This window comes from Canis lupus, chromosome 1 (genome assembly GCF_011100685.1).
Source record: "Canis lupus familiaris isolate Mischka breed German Shepherd chromosome 1, alternate assembly UU_Cfam_GSD_1.0, whole genome shotgun sequence".
Taxonomy (NCBI): Eukaryota; Metazoa; Chordata; class Mammalia; order Carnivora; family Canidae; genus Canis; species Canis lupus.
In genome coordinates, this window is record NC_049222.1 from 36,365,750 (window position 1) to 36,386,576 (window position 20,827).

The window sequence follows — 20,827 nt, forward strand, 5'->3', positions numbered from 1 at the left end:
AAAATAATGCGAAGTCCTTTTTAATCTCTAGATTTCCCTCTATACCCTTTTGGTTTTCTTTACAATGTGTTTGTTTAAGAAACTGAATTGTTTGTTTTATAGTATTTCTTATAGCCTGGGTTTTGCAGAATGGCATCCACATAGTGCAGTTGGGCAGGTTCCTCTCTACTCTGTATTTCCTGAAAATTGGTAGTTGGACTTAGGGATTTAATAAAAAACATACTGTTTCAGACTGAGGTCTTCATGTAAAAATTTCATCTCACTGTCTGAATATATTATGGAAGGATTAGCTTAGCTATAAATTTTGTCTGCGGTCAGGAATTGCCCAAAATTAAGGATGATAGATCTGTGGTCTAGAGCCCCTTTGGCTCCTATATTATAGAACATACCCCCCAAAAATTTAGTAGAATTTAGGCAGTAAGAGACATAGTAGTAGGGTTTGTGATAGCATAGTAAACTATAAGGTAGCCATGAGTCAAATCAAAGAATAAATCAACAAAAAAATCAGAAGGTATTAGATTAACAATATCAATATCATGAATGGCATTTTTATTGCAAAAGACCTACGTTTTGTGCACAGACTTGGATAACATTTTCCCTTTGTTTGATGCATGTGGCTGAAAAGGAAGGAGAAGGGTCTAGGAAGTGAAATGAATATACAGGCAAATTACATAAGTAAATATATGTGTGTAGATATAGGAATAATAATGTCTAGCATTTATTGAGGATTACTGTGTGCCAAGCTATGTACCCACTTTACATGGATACCTCTTTTAATCCTCACACCACCCCAATGAGGTAGGTATTATCATGCCCATTTTACAAATGGTGAAAGTGCAGGTATTGCTCAAGCCCACATAGCTGGTAAGTGGTAGAGTTTTCATAATTTCTTTCTTACTCTTCTCTTTCATTGTAGAGACCTCACTCATACTAAGTAATTAAGCACAACTTTTATCCACTATTGGAATTCAAAGCTTTAAAAGTCACCTATTAAATTTTAAACTTAAAAAATTTTATTACTAAAAGAATGTTGATGTCTGCCACCTTTCATTATAAATATACAGAAATATGCAGAACTCTATAAATTAAGTGGGCCTCTTCCTACAGCTCTGGCATCCTGAAAACCATTTCTGTGGACGAATCTGAGTTTAAAATAATAAACTGAAAATAAAGCCTTTTAGTAAAGATTATTTGAAAGTTACACACTTCTTGCAGTTTAAAAGATGGTTTTTAAACACCAGAAATCTTGAAGTCACTGGTTTATAAACAGTATATTTTTTTGGACTACAAAGATGCCTCTCGGAGCAAGACTTTATTCATTTGAATTTGAAAGTATCAATTTTTAATGCAGTCTGATTAGTGTTGAAGGAAAAATGAAAAGTGATATGTAGGCTTGTTAAAGACCTAAAAGTCTGAGAGGTGTTAATTCCATTTGATTAAAGAAATTACTCACCTCTGCATCCAAATCCTTTTGTTCAAATCTCTACTTAAGTGGAAAGCCAGGAAAAATACAATTAGTATTTAAGAGGAAGGAATAAACTGTGGATTAAAATATTTTAACATCTTATTAGGAAAAAAGAAAATAAAAACCCACATCTCATTAAACCAAATAAAATGGATTCAAAGTCTGAGATGTTTTACCTGTACTCTAAAGTACATGCCAAATCCCAATGAAGCTATTGGCAAATGAAAGTAAGCACTGATTATTGTATTGCTAAATATTATTAAATATGTCAAAGCAACTGGAAAACAAAAGCTTCGGGGGCAATCAAATAATTTTAAGGCCCCAAAATTATCCTTAATCATTCTTATTTGCCGAATACACACCTTCCAACAGGAGAAGGTTTTTTCTTTTCCACATCTGCCAGCAGGCTGCCAGTCAGCACCTTTAATGATAGCAGATGTTTCTGTTTTTATAACAAGGAAGACCACATACTTTTCTTCTTCTATAGGAAAGTGCAGCCAAACGTGATAAATTGGTTCTTTATATTAAAACACACAGTGGATCTGAAACCATTTTAAAATTTGCTTTACTTCAAGCCTCTTAATTTGGAAGCTCTTAAAAAGCAAAAGATAAACTCTCTTATTTTTTTTAAGATTTTGTTTATTCATGAGAGACACAGAGAGAGAGGCAGAGACACAAGCAGGCTCCATGCAGGGAGCCCGACGTGGGACTCGATCCTGGGTCTCCAGGATCACACCCTGGGCTGGAGGCGGCGGTAAACCGCCGAGCCACCTGGGCTGCCCGATAAGCTCTCTTATTAGAAAGATTCCACACTGCCATAAAACACCCGTGAAAATAAAATCCAACGACCTTTTTGGTCAAAGGTCTTTTAATATTTTCACCTGTGGTTTATAAGAGAAAAACATTATTTTTACAGAGAAAGAATTAAAACTCCTCAATGTTCTATAAGACTTTAAAAATCTGTCTTGAAGTTATTCTCTAATTTTGAAAAACTTTCTCCATCTTTTGAAATCAAGCTCATATTATTTAAAATTATGGAAACCCAAGAACACTTCCTAGCATTTCATTTTTCATCTTTGGTACCTGCAAAACGCAAAGACATTGATTTTAAAAGCTGATTAAAATTCTTGAGTCCCCCCAAGTAATCTAGGAGAGAATATTAATGTATACTGTTAAAATGCAACTGAGGAAACCTGGAAGGATTTGAGTTCTGTCATTATTCTAGACTGAATCTGAAGGAACTCAGGTTTCTTCCAAGTCCAGACTGAATAATTCTCCTTCCCCACCCTAACCCCCCTTCTGTCCATGCTTCCATGTTAGTGGTTCATTCTTTAGGCTTAGAACACCTATTATCATATAACTGCTTTTCTCATTGAACTGTTTTTGTGCATCTGTCTGTCATCCGTGAAAGCTCAACATCTGCAGCCATGGGAGAAAAACTATCACAACTTGAAAAGATTTTTCTTTCCATTTTCCAGCAACTCACATGCCTTTGTGAGCTTCCCTTCTTCTGACTTTGAAATATGGGTGCTTTCAGGGTTCTAGCAATGTTTCTTACTTTACACACATTGATTTTCATGTTCACAGTTCCAGATGTTATTTATACACTGCTCCCTCCTAGATGTGTAACTTTCACTCTGACTCTGGGCTCTAGGTCTGTTCTTCTGACTTTCCATCTTGAGTTTCTTCTTGTGGTTTTTGAGCATGTTCAAGAATTTTGAAACACTAAAACATATTCTCTGATTAACCTAAAATTAATTTCCTTTTTAAAGTCAAGTACTTTCATAATACTATTTTGATTTTTATGAACCATATGATTATTTTTAGCCAACCATAATGATTATTTTTAGCCTGTGCATATTATATAAGGGGGAACTATATAGAGTAACTGGTTTTGGAGAGAGAAGGGAGAAAGGAAGTGGTTAAAGAGCCATTCTTTTTATTAGCGTAATGAAGAAGCCAAATTAATATTGCAGTGTGCCAGTGAAAATTCGTGCTCGTTAAAGCACTCTGATGTATAATATTTCATTAACTGAACTTGGTATGGTGAAAAGGAAGAAAGAAAGTTTGTAGACATATTCTGTCTCTTAAGGGGTGGGATGGTAGAAATAATGTAATTTGAGGGCTGGTGCTGTGTGTTCACAACATCTATTACATATAAGTTCAGTTTGGTACATGATTAGCTCTGATTTTGTATTACACTAAAGAAATAACAATCTACTGTTCTCTTTTAGTAACTCAATTCTGTTCCCAATTATACATTGGCATTATCTTGCCTCAGATATCATTTTTATGGGCCTTCATCAATAGAAGTGAATTCTCCCCTCTTGTATTACAGACTTTGTGCTGAATACTGGAGAGTGTCTGTTCTCAAGAAGCTTCTGTTCTTCTTTGGGGGCATCAAGAATATGCATGTACTAAGAGCTCTGATAAGGAATGATATTTAAAATATATAACAACTGGCTTGTATGGCACCAAACAATCAGTATGACCTCCACCGTAAAGCCCCATTTGTGTGGCTGCAAATGTGCTGGCTGAAAGTCCTACCTGGATTCAAGAAATCAGAGAGAATGCTGGGGAACATGCAGAGGGGCCTTCAGCTAAGAATGCTGAGGGAAGGGCCTCAGGGAAATCTTCCCTGAAATAGGGTGGATGGGGCACCTGCGTTGAGTCTTGTAGGGTATCAATGGGATGTAGGCAAAGACTTTCTTGGAAAAAGGGAACATGAACATAGAGGCAGGGCGAATTATGTGGAGAATGGAGAAAACTTAGTGTTTTCATTATTCTGTTTGCTTCTACAGGACATATTACTGTTACTGGCCCAAAATATCTTTTGTTTTTTTCTTTCCCTCTTTACATACATCCTCCACCCTGACTTGTACCATTTCTTTGTCCTGTGCCCAGAGATAGCATTTGTCACTAAGCCTCATTTACCTCTTTTCTTATAGACCTCACTCTTCCTGACCCTCCTCTAACCATGTGATCATAATGATTTGGAAAGGATGAAAACTTAGCTCTTGAGTTTATAATAGTCATAGGTTTTGTGGCTAGACAACTTGTTCTTACTGGCCACTTTCTAACTTATTTTAAATGGAAATGTGTTCAAATCAAATTGTTGCATCAGGTGCAAAAGTAGCAAGGTAGCCATATTAAGAAAGAAAAAAGAAGGAAAATATGAAAGAAAATGAAAAATCGAGTCAAGAGTAGAAACTAGTGAAGTGGATAATAATGGCCATCATTTTCCATATGAAATTATATAAAATGGTAGATTCATTTCAATGAGTTTGCATTATGATTTTTCTTTTCATGCAGCTATTTAGATTCTCCATGTTATGTGGGATGCCTGGGTGGCTTAGCAGCTGAGCATCTGCCTTCAGCTCAGGGCGTGATCCCACGTTGGGGGATCGAGTCCCGCATCCGGCTCCCTGTGAGGAACCTGCTTCTCCTTCTGCCTGTGTCTCTACCTCTCTCTGTATCTCTCATGAATAAATAAATAAATAAATTTAAAAAAAAGATACTCCATGTAATGAAGGATGACTCTGTGGCCAGTAGTCCGCATTGCTAAAGACCTGAACTGAACTGTCATTGAGTGGACAACTGCTGTCAATGGCCTCTCAGCTGGTCTTGCCATTTTCATTGAAGGAAAGTTCAAAGTACCACTTTCTGTTATGTTCTTTTCCAAGGTCGTAATTTTTGTTTTTATTCTTCCAGGCATTTAGAGAAGAAATTGCACCAATCAACCTAAAAGTTAAAACAGTGAATGATTTATCCAGTCAGCTGTCTCCACTTGACCTGCATCCATCTCTAAAGATGTCTCGCCAGCTAGATGACCTTAATATGCGATGGAAACTTCTGCAGGTATCAGTTTATCCCTCTTCATGATCCAACTTTTACACCCCAGGTGGTCCTTAAAACCTGCCTCATTATTTTACTGCACATTGTCATTTTCTCCTTCTTTACTGGTAGGTGTAGCATATAATATCGTCAAGTATCTGTCTTTTCATGTCTTGAACCCAGAGGCCTCATGTATTTATGAATCTAGGTTTTAGTGTAATTTTATGATATACTATTCATATGATATTTGTAGAAAACTGCACAGGGTCAAATCACGGTAATTGAGACCTGTGATAGGTTACAGAAACATTTTCCCATAATGGTTCATGAAGGAGTAATTTTTCTTACTTTAATCATGTATTTATTTTTTCCTTTTGAAAAGTTAAGAAATCTCCCTTCTTCCATTGTTTGCTATTTAGGTATCTTATTCATTTTTTTTTTCAGTTAACACAGTTGTACTGTTGTGGTGTTTTTACCTTTAGCTCTGTTGAGTATTACTAGATATTAGCATTTGCAAGTCACATATGTGAGTCAATAGTTTTGGGTTTTAGTCTTTGCAGACTAAATGTTCAGTGGCTAGTTCCTTGGAGTCATCATAATCATTTTTTCCCCCTGAAAACTAGCAGGATAACTTAAGTGGAATATTGAAAAAATAATTCTTACCTATTTCTCTATTTGGAGCCTAAAATGCAGTATTTAATGAGACAAATGTGCAATTGGAGGTGGTACACAAAAGCATTTTATTTTAAAGATATAACATACTAGGTTTCCTGAAATAACTCAAAATACCACTGAATACCTAGTGGTTCATATGTTTTTCATGAAGTTGAAAATGTAAGAAATGACTGCATAGTGTTAAACAATCTTTTCTATCTTTGAAAAGTGTGTTAATAATCTGGTATTAATAAGGCAGGATCTGTTAAACTCATGTAATTTTCTAAAGAGTGGAACACAGATGGGTTTGACTTTCTCTTTTTTCCTTCTGCACCATTTCCCTAATTCATTACCTTCATGTAGGTATTCCTGTGGCCCATCGTGATGCCTTTTGCTTGTATTATCACTATCTCCAAAGATGAGAAGTCAGGGAATACATTATGCTTAAAAGAGGATATGTATTCTCTTATCCTTATCTCTGAGTGTTGTAACTGTTAGAGCACAGATGTTAGTTGCTGGTTGAATATGAGGGAAAAGAATCCATGCTGGTAGTAATGTCACTACATTTCAGGACTAGTATCTTCTCTTCTTAATGTAAAGTATGGAACTTGAGTGCTTTTTGGCTTTAGTGAACGAAGCACTTGCTAATGCAATTTAAATAGCTAACCAGAAGAAACTAGAACTTCCCAGTGAACCAGAGGTATACATGTTTCATTTAAAGGCAGCTGAAAATAAGATCGACAATCTAAGCAGAACATCTGACTCGCACTACATAGACCAGGACCAGGAAAAAGAAGATGGAAGTGTCAGTAGGCTATGTGCAGTCATTACTAATTTGCATTTAGTTTCTTGGTATACCAACTCTCTGCATTTTCATAATGTAGAGAGCTAACAGTGGAAGTTTTGAGGACAAATTTAGAGATTACACTAATTGACTGGTATACACTTGAATACCCCCAAGTCGAGATAATTGGACACAAACATGAAGGCAAATAAGAGATTCCATTCTCATAAATCTTTGTACTCTCCGTCTACCTCTATCTATCAATCCATCATCTAATACTATCTCTCTGTCATCTACCAGTCTTTCTGTCTGTCTGCATTTATCTGGTTTTTTTTTGTTATTTTGTTTTTGTTTTTTTTGTTTTGTTTTGTTTTGATTTGTTTTGTTTTAACCCTGGGAGTATTTTAGACTTGTTTTTCATTTGCTTCCTGTGGCACTTTTTAAAAGAGTAAAAGAGAGATGAGTGGCCCCTGGCCACAAGGCCACATCTTAACTTTAGATGCTTTAGAGCTTTACTGCTTTTAATGCAATGTAGAGGAACAGTAAAGCAATAGATTCTGGCACCAGATTAATACTGTCCTGTACTCACTTTCTGTCCTTGGACAGGTCTTTGTGTCCCAATTTCTTCATCTGTAAAGTGGTGATAACCCAATATGATTATTGTGAGGGTTAAAATAGTTAATTTGTATAAACTGCTTAGAAGAGTACTGTTTGCTGTCTGTCACTTTGTACCAGAAGTCTGTTTTAATCCTAGTACTTTGATTCCAGAGATAAAGAGTCTTTACAGGAATCCTATCTTGGGCAATAGCATCATTTAGTAAACTGAGGGATGCTGGAGAGAGAGGTGGGTGGGGGGATGGGATAATTGTGGGATGGCCATTAAGGAGGATACCGGATGTCATGAGCACTGGGTGTTACATACAAATGATAAATTATTGAAGTGTACATCTGAAGTTAATGATGTACCATATGTTGGCTAACTGAATTTAAATAAAAAAATACTTAAATCTAGTATATTATTAAAGTCATTGTTTTCAAAACAAATTATTTCTTGCATTTATATGTGTAGGTTTCTGTGGATGATCGCCTTAAACAGCTTCAGGAAGCCCATAGAGATTTTGGGCCATCCTCTCAGCATTTTCTTTCTAGTAAGTACCAACAAAGTTGACTGTTCTCATTAATTGAATGAATGAGTATATTCTCTCACTTTCCCTCAAGGAGCCATATTCTTTGCTACAGATATATTTACTTATATTAGATAAATGTATAAGAAGTAATATTAAGATTAATTACAATATTGTTTATTGGTTATTACTTGTAATGATCTGTCACAGTCTTTAAAATGGAGCAAAACAATTTGTCTTTAGCTATGGATTTTCACTGGACCATCAGCTATAATAACTAATGTAGTATCATATTGTCATTGCTATATCATCAGCAAAGGTTATGAACTTTTTCACAATAAAGAGATCATTTTTATATTTTAAGATTTCTAATTAGTTTTTCTTCTTAAAAAGTGTTTATTAATTTAAAATGTACCTGTATCTTTAGAAATTAAAAAAAAAATAGCTCCCCATGAATCTTTGAGATTTTTATTAGGTTCACTGTAATCATACTTAGTTTTTCTTCTGGTCAAGTATTACAGATGTAGCCAAACCACATATTTAGATTTTTATGTAATATTCTCCAATCGAAATGTTAAATGTTACAGACTGCTAATAAGATCTTATGTAAGTAATTTAAGCTCCTACTTTATCATTCACTGCTGGGGAAGCTCAAGAATGTAGGACTCAGAATCATCCAAATTAAGATTAAAATATTAATTCTGCCTTTCATTAGACCTGTTGATTCCTGAAAGTTAATTTCTTTTTTTTTTTTTATAAATTTTTTTATTTATTTATGATAGGCACACAGTGAGAGAGAGAGAGGCAGAGACACAGGCAGAGGGAGAAGCAGGCTCCATGCACTGGGAGCCTGACGTGGGATTCGATCCCGGGTCTCCAGGATCGCGCCCTGGGCCAAAGGCAGGCGCCAAACCGCTGCGCCACCCAGGGATCCCCGAAAGTTAATTTCTTTATCTTAAAATTACTATAACAATACTTATGTTTTTCGGATCACCTTGAAAATTAAGTGAGAAAACACAATGAGTTTCACAGCACCTAACACAGTTCCTGGCACTGGTGCTTTCACTATTAATTTCTTTACTTTTGTTTTTCCTGGCAAACGTATGTCAGAAAGGTTTGTTTAGTTCAATATAAGTGAAGTTTAAAACTTAAGGCTCAAAAAAATAAAAAAAATAAAACTTAAGGCTCAGCTTATTTCCCAATATGGCAACTTCTTTGTATCTATAATAATAGAAAAAACTGAAGTAATACCATGTCTTCCAACTAAATTGATTTCATTTAGGTTTTCCATTAATCATTTGTCATGGTCAGTAATCTGCTTTACCTCAATTCAAGGTCAGGCTTTTCTATTTTCACAGTTTTAAGAATCTGAATTAGTCATTTCCTGCCCTTCCTGTCCTCAGAGTCATGCTCTCCCTCTTCCCCTCCTTCCCCTCCCCACAGGCACACATGTTTTCCGTTTCACACACCTGAACCCTTAGATAGCCTGTCTTTGAGGATTGTAGACCTTCCTGCAATATACTGAGTATAAGGATGCATTTCTAAAGTTGGGATGCTATCAGTATTGATAGTCATTAAGTTTGCAGTATCCTCATTAGGTATGAACTACTTCAGATTTCTTAATCTTAATTTAAGCTATGTACTAATGCCAAAATAAGGAGGAATTTAATAAATAAATAATTGTGACACTATTTACAGTTTTTAGGATTAGTTATCTATTAGTATTGATGAAACCAAACCCTACACTTTCACCTACCCTAGCAACCATTCTTTCATAGTAAAAATCCAACTCATGCACTTTAGGAAAGGAAACATGGTAAAATTCACATGCACTTTGTGAAATTCAAGTATGTTGCCTTTTAGTGTATGGCACTGATATTCCAAGGAGGTCGGAGTTTTTCGAATCAAAACAATTATTAACATAAATGGAGAAGTATAAACAAAATACCAATTAATAAATTGAATAATTGTTATCTCTTGCTGCTTGGAATCATTGACCTTATAATATTTCTTGGACTTCAGCCATGGTTATAAAAGTAGTCTGTTTAGTTAGACACAAAATAAAAATGACTTGTTAGCCTGGTGCCAACACTGAAATGAGGTTGGCTCTAATGAGAAATTTAATATACCTACTTCCACGTTTTCATCATCCTTTTCTATTTTCATGGACATAATTGGAGGAGGGAGTGCTCACATGTTACAAAGAGAAGGATAATTGTTGAATAGAAAAGTTGCTGAACTAGTGGTCAGAAATCTTGAGATCATATCTGAGCTCCGCCTTATTTCTAAGGCAAGTTATTTCACTTCTGAGTATTTATTAAATTCTTTATGTATCAAGTGGAGCTCTAATATGTTTTTATTGGCTTCCTTATCAATGGATATATTTGAAAATGGTTTGCTAAGTTTAGAATGCTCTATTTTTGTAAGATATTAATATGACATGAATTCAGAAAAAATCATTGACGACAATTGGCTATATGAGGGTCTAGTGATAATTGCAAAGATTTGTTTGAATTGCTTGTTTATTAGCAAAATTCCTTAGTTGCTCTAGCTTTGCATGTATAAGTCTTAAAATAATTGATTTATATAGGAATAATATGTTTTTATAAATAAGGAATAACTGGAAGTGTAAAAAATAAGTACCTCAACAAAAATAAGTACCTAAAACAAAGTATGAAATCTCAATCATAGTGATATCTAATGTAAAATTAGGAAACTGTGTTTTTTGGGCATTTCAGATGAAAGTAAGTATTTGGAATTCTTCTATCCAATAATTACCTTGGTTTTTGTTGTTGTTGTTGTTGTTGTTGTTTTTTACAACCCTTTGCCTGTGTTTATCTTAATCTTTCCTTTTAAAAATTCATACAAATGAGTTTGTTTAAATGCCATCTGTCCTAGATAGTTATTCCTGTGAAGCAAAGTAAAGTACGTTATTAATGATCTGGAAAATTCAGTCGTGCGAAATCTAGTGTATAATCTGGATATACCAGGTAAAATTAATTTTGGCTTTAGCTTAATCAAAAAGTATATACAGAGTGCATTTTCTGGTTAGCACAAAGTTTTCAATTGTGGTGGTTATAAACAATAAAACTTGATTTTTAACAGTATTTTTAGCAACAGGTTCAATTAGTTAGAGTTGGCATTTGAAATTGAACCTGTGTTGTTTCTTTCCTGGCTTCAAATGAATCTTTAAAAAAAAGCCACTCTTTGTTTAGCCTACAGATTTCATAATTATAGGAATCCAGCTCAAAAACCAGAACAGTTCTCATTGAATTGGCTATAAAATGTGTTCAGTTGTTCTGCATTATGGCATGAGGCTTTTGGGTGAGCAGTGTTTCCAATAACCTCCCTTTGTTTCTTCAGCTTCAGTCCAGCTGCCATGGCAAAGATCCATTTCACATAATAAAGTGCCCTATTACATCAAGTAAGTTGATTTTAATTCTCCTTTATGATACCAAAAAAGCTAAGTTATGTTGATAACTTAAGAGGCTTTCCCTTGTAAGTTTAGAAAATGGAATTCAATTCTATTATCTGAAGGAAACTATATATATTTAATATTTAAAAGAAGTTTTAAAAATCAGAGTAATATTTGTAGTTTATTAGGTTAGGCTATAGGTATGTTTATTATATATTTTTTAAAACAGATTTTAAAGTATTTGAGGAAAATGACAAAATTTCTAAATATGTCAGACTCTTGGGGTGCCGGCTAACTCAGTCAATGGAGTTTGAGACTCGACCTCAGGATCATGAGTTCATACCCCTGTTGGATGTAGAGATTACAAAAAAAAATAAATAAATCTTTAAGTAAATAAATCTGTCAAACTCTTGACATGATGTTTCTCAGACTGTACTGATTCTAAACCATTTTTATTTCTCCCTAAAAATCCATGTAAAAAGTGCTGTACTCTTCTAATTTTAATCCATCAAAAAGAAGCAGTGTATTTATCCAAAAAATGTTCAGTATTTTCAGGGTTTTTTGACTTATGGAAATTACCTGCAATATTAGTTTAGGTTTATCATCCTTCCCTTTTTATTGTCAATTGACATTTCTCCTTTTTACATACTAAGTTTCTCCTTATTATGTAACATTTCATGCATTTTATACCATTTACACAAGGTCTGAGTAGGATTTGATCTTTGGCTTAGCCTAAGTATCATCCTAGGACAGAATGATACAGTCCCTTGAGGTGTAAATTAGCAAAGCTGTTTCTTTACAATGTGTTAAAGTGGCAACAGCTGACTAGCTGACTCTGTTTTATGTGTATGGTGAATAGCATCATAATTATGGGAAAAATAATCACTATTATTAGAGTCAACTCTGTCTCAGATTAGCTAACTGACCTCAGGCGAGTTAGATGAAGATCTCTGGGTCAATTTCCTTTGTAACTTTCGTAAATGGCATGTAGATCTCCAAAATCCATGTTGATACTAATAGTCTACTCTTCCAATATCCCTCTTCCTGAAAAATTTGTGAATGAAGTCAATGTTTGTGAAATAGTATATGCTTATGAAGGTTTTATTGTAGTCTGAGATGTGTCCTCAGGGTAAAAAAATCACCATACCATATATGAAATATAAAAACAGTATATGTTACATTGTCTTAATGGAATTTACTACTTCTTGCAGTGTACAGTCTGTCCTTACTGGGTTGTGATAAACTTAAGGATAAGGTAGGAAAGCAGTTGGCTGGTGTCAGATTTGTGCAAGCATGAATGGAAAGAAGTCGGAGGCTGGGTAAATTGGCATGTCTTTATTGAGAGAGGGTGTAATCCTCTCATTCAAGTTTAAACCATTTTTAAAATGTTTATATTTTCATTGCTATAATAACAATAATAGCAGCAGGTGGAAAAGGGAGCATGAGTCAAGAAATGCTTGAAGCCTCTAGAAACTGGAGGAGGCAAGCAAATGGGATTCTCTTTCAGAACCTCCAGGGAGGAACATGGACCTGCAAACCTCAATTTTAGCTTAGAGAGACGTTTATTTTGGAGTCCTTTGTTACAGCAGCAATAGAAAACTGATACATGTATTATACAAAATCAAGAAGTCCATGAAATTATTTGAAATTAAATTGTTTTTACTATAAGTGACAAAGAATCCTCATTATCTGATTTTTTTAAAAATGTAGATTGGACCCAACAAGGCAGATTTTTGTCTTTACTGGATAAAGAAAATATTAATTCTCTTGTTTGATTATGTCATACAGTGGTTATCTATTTGATTTGTCATTTTAAAAATCCATCTTTAACTTTAGCACTGCTATTGAAAAGGAATTTCTATGTCCAAGTTGGTTATATATGACTAAAAACAATGTTATAAAAGTCAGAGTTTCACTGATTCAGAATTTTTTTGGTAGGCTCTCACAGAATTATATTCTTGCTCAGACTATGAGTTCTGATGGGGCAGACCAGTACACTAAAAGCTGGTTTCTCTGGCATCTCATTGGCTAGAGCACCATGACCAGCACTTCAAAATATGTATAATACAACGATGGCCAATATGTTTAGTGGGACCCATAGGATTGTAGCATCTTCCACATTAGTGAAAGATTGAATTGTCTTGAATATATATAGTTTTACTGTTCAGTATCTTTTAGGATTTTGAAATATTTAGAAATCTCTCCAGGTATATAAGATGAATTCTCTTATTTTTAGAAAACTTTTTAGCCAGATTCTTTCATTACCTGCTCTGTTGTGTAACTTAACTGTTTATTTCTTTATTATAAAGTACATCAATCTCTGGAGGGAGAGTTAATGTGAGCCAGTATTTCCAGATGAAAAATTGTTATGAAAACAGAATTTAATTCCCAAGTAAATTAATAAGCAAGTAAAAAAATGAGTGAAAGGGCTTTTAATATACACTTCCTTTTGCATGGCTGCGCAAGTAAGTAGAGAATGCATGTTAAAAACAAATTTAGCATGATTGTCATGCAGCTAGAGTTTCCTGGAGCATATTAGGATGTATTAATTTGGCCAAAAAATAATATGAGTCGGGCAGAAATTTAGTTATATTCAATATGCACATACACTGTTTTGTATACTCTAATGCCAGAATATAGAGAGAAAGTTACGGGAAGAACAAATTGTCTTTATTTCATATTTTTATTTCATAGATTAAAACATATTTTGATGGCTTCCCAATGCATTTCTTTCTCTAGAGGTGTTTTCTCATTAATATTTTGCAATGCGCTGCAGCGATTCCAGGACTCACTTGTTTCTGTAATGACAGAATGCAGATCTGAACTGTAATAGTCGGTGTAGTATAAATCTCTCTATGTTACTATCTTAAGTTGAAACTCATATCTTTAAATTATATTTGGTGCTTCTAAGGTAGGCTTTCCAAAGCTGATATAGTTATTTTTTTTCTAGTATAATCCAATGACAGCCCATTGTTCTATCAGTTTAAGGAAACCTAAAATGGCTCTTGCTGCCTTTACAATATACAAAAATCTACCATAAAAGCCAGATTTCTTTCTCTGTGAATTTTTAGTTATGTGTTTGTGTTTCGCACACGTTTTTCATTTCCTCAGCTAAAAGTTAGTATCCAGGGAGTTTCAGTCATCAAGGGAATGATGAGTAAAAGTTTTGAGTTGAAAAAAAAAAAAAAAAGTTTTGAGTTGAACTTTCCTAATATGTCACATTAACCATATAAAACTCATTGCTTCTCATTTTGACCCAGAAATAATAATAATAATAATAATAATAATAATAATAAATAGCCATAGTGGGTGATAATAATGATCATTATATTTTTTGAATATTCATTTGCCAACGCTGTGCTAATCCTGTGCATGAATTCTGTCTTCATTCTCGTTGAAGTGTGGGTACTGTCGTTACCCCCATTTACAGGCAAGGCTTAGATAACAACTTAGATAACAAGTACACACATAGCTTGCTTGAGTTCCACAACCGGTATGTGGAAGAGCTAGTGTTGAAACCCAGGGACTGACTCCAGCTCCTACCCTCTTGACTGCTATGCCTCCAGTTCTCTGTGTTGCCTGAGGTAGAGAACATAAATTTTAGTCACATGGAAAATTTGGGTAGGATGAAGACATATTAAGGAAGGAGCAATCAGGTGGAGAAAATTTGAGCAGACATACTGTGGACTGATTGCCTTTTACGATGGACCTACTATGTGCCAGCAATTGAGTGCAGAGCTAATTTTCATAGGCTAATTCTGTGCGGTAATATATGGTTTATATGTTTAAGGAAATGTCACACTGCAGTACAGTAATAGACAAAGGCGCTTATCTGTAGGTAGAAAAATATTCTCCACAGTCCTGCCAGTCAACCTTGACAGGAGTTCAGAGGTAGTGGAAGAAACTCTGTGGCCCCCGTTACCTTTCCTCATTTACAAGGTCAGAGATTTCTGTCATTGGACAGATTTCCATTGATGATTAGGATGCTCAGCAGGGCTGACTCATAAGTCCCATAGGGCTTTTAGCATATATGATTCAATACATGTCCAGGCTGTTAGTAAGTCATACTCTTTCATAGAAGTTAGTAAGGTGAAGTTAGGAGAAATGGTTTGGTTTTCCTTTCTCCCTCTACGATGTCATCTATAAACCCAGAGTGTGTGACTTTTTGGTAAGCATTAGCTTTGGATGGAAGTGATTATGCAGCTCTTGTGACAGGGCTGCACATTCGCATCTTAACAGGTTTTCCTCTAGAATCTGAGGTGCAAACCTAAATTCTTTATGGAGTCTTAAGTGTGCTCATACACACAGCTTTAATATGAACATTTAGTAATCTCTTCTTAACAGATAATGCATATCACATTTTCTAAAACTGGCATTCCTCAATATTACAATGTATTCATCAGAATAAACTATATATACAGATACCACTACTATGCATTCTCTGTCTTATTCACACTCCTCTTGATGAATAGGCCTAAATCAAAATTTTGCTCAGTTTATTACATCTCCCTTATATTTTCCTTTTCTTTTCTCATGTCCATTAAGGATAATTCTCCTTTCTTGCCTCCCAAGGGCATTCTCTGCTGCCCTAATCCATCAATTGCTCGGGGAGGTGGGGGGCAGGGGACAACAACCAAAGTTTATAGTTGTAAATGAAATCTTGGAGAGCAAGTTGCTGTTTTTTATAGCAGTCATGCAGTTTATTTGCATAAACTGTATATACTTGTCTCATTACATATGTACAATCTAAAGGAAAGAATTAATGCTTATTTCTTTAGAGAAATTGTGGACCTGTTTAGTGATGTAGGTAAAATATGTCTTCCTTAAGTAAGAGCAGAGAGGAGTGGCAGCAATGGGCTATCCAAATATTCAGCCTAACAAGAAAGTCCAGGCTAACAAAGGTGTGTGTATAACAAAATAAAGAAGAAATCAACATAAAGCGTTTTATGTTTAAAGATTGGAGAAAACTCATCCCAAAACAAAATAAATCCATAACAAAGATGTAACTAACAATGAAAGATAAATACAGTTCTCTCTGAAAGGTCTCCTCAGCTGTCTTCATCTCTCTTCCTCCTTAATCAAAATGAGAGATTGCATCCTTTTGGTGCCAGACTTTTAAGTGGAGACGACTTGAGACACACGTGAGTCTCTTTCCAAAAATACAGCTTGTGTTTTGGTTTTAATGATAAAGAAATGAAATAGAAGCCTAAGAGAATGTACTGGAGAGTCCATTTTTACAAGAAATAGTCTGAGACTTTATCTATGTTGAAAAGAAATATTTCAAACTCATTGGGCCAACTCTGCTGATGAGGGAAAAACAAAATTGTTTCATGAAAGAATGTAAGCATCTTGGGATCCCTAAGCCTCCTCCTGCATTTAGAGACAGCTGCAGACAAGTGAACACACCTTGGCTAATGAGAAAACTTAGGAGCAGACCAGCTGCCCTACAACAGCCTTTTGCTGGCAAACGGTAACCGGACAATTTCCAGTATATTTACCAGGGCCCTGATGTACTAAGATAATTCAGGTGAAGTTGACACTGGGAAGAATATTGACTAATGCAGGACTTAAGAAGTTATTATTTTCCTGTCATTCATCTATACATTGCTGGGGTACCATGAAGTGGAATTGGGGCTTGGCATCTTATAGATTACTTGGTTCCATTGTATTATAGTAGCACCATCAGCCTTACTCTACAGTTTGACTTTTAGGGTCAGGGATCCAATTAATAAAGGTCTACTCGACAGAACAGAAAGGTCGCTATGGGGCCACTGGAGAGGAGGAGATTTTCGTGCTTTGATTTGTAAAGATTAAATTTTTAAAATAGTCACTGAAACTAGCAAAAGTACAAAAGTGATAATGATCAAGTAAATTGTGAAATAGATCATCTTTTTTCTATGTGGATTATAAAGTAAAATGATAGTGTAAGATTCAATACAACCATATAGAAACACTTTCTCCTTTAAAAAGTTACATATGAGAGAAATAAAGTAGTACATTTTAAAAAATCTAAATAACATAAATTCAGCTTTAAAAAAAACAAACCAGAAGGATACAATGATAAACTCAACTCTGGTGAGAAATAATCCTGGAATTGACACACCGGGTATGGATATAGAGGACTCTCCAGAGCCAACTCAACAACAGATGACCTGCAGGAATGTTGATTAATGTCCATTACTGGTCTGACCCTCCCTAGTTTGAGAACTTATAGGGACATGGGGGTAGAGTTTGGGTCAGAGGTGAGGCTCCTTCTGAGCTCTGGGCCGAGTTTATGGAGTGTGATACAGGTATCACCTGAAGCTCCTGGCACACCCAGGCACACCCATTTTGGTCATGAATTCTACTGCTTTACTTAAAAACAACTACAAGCAAACTTTGTCGTTTTGTTTTGTAGCAAATTGTTCTGTCAACTGTGACTAGAATATTGACGTTTGTATTTTGAGGTGCTGTAGCCTTGATCTCTATATAGCCCTTCACATGTTTGTGTTTTTTAACTTACTCTTGAGCCTGAAATTATTTTAAGTGCATTTTAGACTTAAACCCAATATGTTTGGAGTTATCCATTGTTGACAGTTTAGTGATCCTGCCTTGTGTCTTCATTATCATGACAAGCTAGTGGCATTTTTTTTTAAGATTTTATTTATGAGAGAGAGAGAGAGGCAGAGACACAGGCAGAGGGAGAAGCAGGCTCCGTGCAGGGAGCCCGATGTGGGACTCGATCCTGGGACTCCAGGATCATACCCTGGGTTGAAGGCGGCGCTAAACCGCTGAGCCATCTGGGCTGCCCGCTAGTGGCATTTTTTAAGGAAGACTATGCATTTACAGTATCTTACCAAATCGGATCCTGTATCCTATTTGGAATTTAAACAAAAAAGTTTTTTTCTTGAAATGTTGCATTCAAACTTTCTTAGGTTTTCCCTTAGATTGATTCTTACATTTCAAAAAAATGTAACTTTGTCTTTCCTGCCTTTAAAAGCCTCGAAGATGGCAGAAGGTGTTTGTTGAGGGTTCAGGAAGTTCTATATAACCTGAACCCTTAAGTCTCCCCAGTGGAGGAAGGAGCCTCCTGATTTCCTGCCCAAGCCATCCCCCATGGGCCCCTCCATACAGTCATGCACACAAGCTTACACACAAACAGTAAGAATCTGCATACTGGCAGGAGTACTCCAGATTCTTCCTATTTTCTTTTTATTCTTTTTATTTTTTTTTTATTTTTTATTTTTTTCTATTTTCTGGTCTCAAGTGAACTAAAGATTGGGGGGATTATAAATTCCAAAATGAGAATGTCATCTCTTAGATCTTTAAGAAGATGCTACTCAGATAAACAACATTGCATCAGATTGCCAGAATTTGTTTTCACTCTTTATACTTTATTCACCTGAATGCAGATTGATGATTTGGGAGCTCCTGCTTGACTCCTATATTCTTCTATGAACTTTCAGAAGCATATGTAAAGCAGATATTAACAGAGCAGGCAAAAGCCCAAGTCAGCTTCATTCTGGAGATTCTCTTTTACACAGCATCTCTTCGCTTCCACTTTTGCTTTGTGACTTTTGGGGTTTTTTTCTTCCCTATTTCTCCCCATCCTGAGGACTGGTCTGGGGCATTGAAGACAGAAAAGCAGCCACTCCATTGGACAACATGCAGTTCACTTGTAATTTAATAGGGCCAGTTGGGTAGAGGAGTGAAGTTGGAAACTAAATAGATGTGCATTTAGTAGTGAATAGGACATGAGGTTGTACACTGTTTGAGAATTTTGTCTGTCAAGAGGAGAAAAAGGTAATAGAGAACAGGAAATGTAGATTCAAAGTAGGGATGAGAGAGAGAGAGAGTGTGTGTGTGTGTGTGTATGCATGTGTATGTTTGTGTAAGGATGGTAGACACTCCAACATTTATAATTTAGAGAATGGTCTTACTGAGAAGGAAGTTAAAAACAAGTTCTTAAAGAAATCTTTGGAAAGAATCAGCCTTTGATAGGGAGGAATTCCTCAGGAAGGAGGAGAGAAGAAGACAGTCTGGCAGATAGAAGGAAATTTATTGATTTGATGGTGGTAAAATGAAAGAGTCCTAATCTGGTGGTTTCTAGTTTTTCAATGAAGTATGAGATCAAGTGAAATGATACAAGGCAGGGAGGGTAACTTACTTAGGTTTGGGAGGGAGAAGGCAGTAGTAAATTGTCTTGGGGTCTGGGAAGCAAGTTTATTAGGGAATGTTGTGTAGTTGCCAGCAGTTGGACATTTGAGGTTTGAAGTTAAATATTTAAAGTAAAATTAGTCTGTCTGTTGAGTGATTTTCTCCAGCTGTATTCATGCACAGCTGCTCAGGTCCAGCGAAGGCAAGTAATTGAGCTGATCCATGCTTGGGTTTTGCCAGGAGTGAGAGAGAAGCAAGGCAGATGAGAGTGTTTACAATGATTATAATGATGGACCATGGACTCAGATTTAGACAGATTCATCAGAAAGATGTTAAAGTCTCAGTCATGCAAGTATACTTCCATATTAAGAACTCAGGCTTGAAATAAGACCATCTGGGTTTAAATTCCATTTCTACTACTTACTCTGAGACTTTGAGCAAGTTATCGAAGTGTTCTCCCTACCCTAGTTCCTTCATCCGTAAAATGGGCTACTATTGGCACTTAATTCATTGAATTTTTATGTGGATTGAGTTTACACAAGGAAAGTGTTTGGAAGAACACCTGGTACAGACTGGACACTCAAATAATAGGTCATTATTGTAATTAATATTATGCATCCTGACCTGTGTTATCTTTCACTATTCACAGCAAAGAAGAAATAGTTCTCTTTCTGAGATTGTCTTATCCCTGAACAATATGGGTCATTCTTTTTCTCTCATTTGCATTTTCAATTAACTGACTCACCTTTAATTTTTTCTCTTATATGTCCTTCAAATGGTAATTGAAATGAAAAGGACACATGGCAAAACTCAAAAAATCCAGTTTCAAGCATAAAATTGAGTAGATAAGTAACAAGTAAATGTGTTTGTCAGTTTTGGGGTAAGCAGTATGCTTTCTTGTCATCATTTAAGGTTTTATGGAAAAAAAATGAGACCACTCTAATGAGGACAGATGGGTTTAAAAAGTATCTTCCTCAGAGCAGTCTGTTGCCCAGAAATCAATATCTTACCAATCTATCATAAAAGTTACTTTGCCATTGGTTCATTGTCTCATATATTGGACTGTTGTTTTACAACATTTTGTGTTCTATACATTGATGTACAAGCTTGTGTTTTACTTTTGATGGCTCATTAGAATACATATGAATAATAATAGGTAGAAATGTGTATGCCTTATTAACCTTATTGGTTCATTATTTCATCAAAATCCATAAAATACAGGGAGCACATGTTACCTCAGCTGGGACATATAAGAGTAAAGGAGTCCTCTTTTAATAAGTATACAGGATAGCAGGTATAAACCAGAACTATCCAGGGTGTTAAAGGATGATTTAAAAAAAAAAAAAAAACAGTTAACAGAGATCTTATGCACAGCACAGTGATTACTCGAAACAGTACTATGTTTTAAACTTCAA

The 20,827-nt window shown here is 35.4% G+C and overlaps 1 protein-coding gene across 1 annotated transcript in view; it reads left to right on the top strand.

Annotated features, from left to right (window-relative positions):
* The window catches only part of UTRN (utrophin), a 488,613-nt gene that overhangs the window by 396,183 nt on the left and 71,603 nt on the right, over nt 1-20,827 (top strand). The window contains 3 exon segments of the mRNA NM_001012395.1: nt 5,177-5,323; nt 7,807-7,885; nt 11,225-11,285. Of these exon segments, the coding sequence (NP_001012395.1) occupies nt 5,177-5,323; nt 7,807-7,885; nt 11,225-11,285 (287 nt within the window).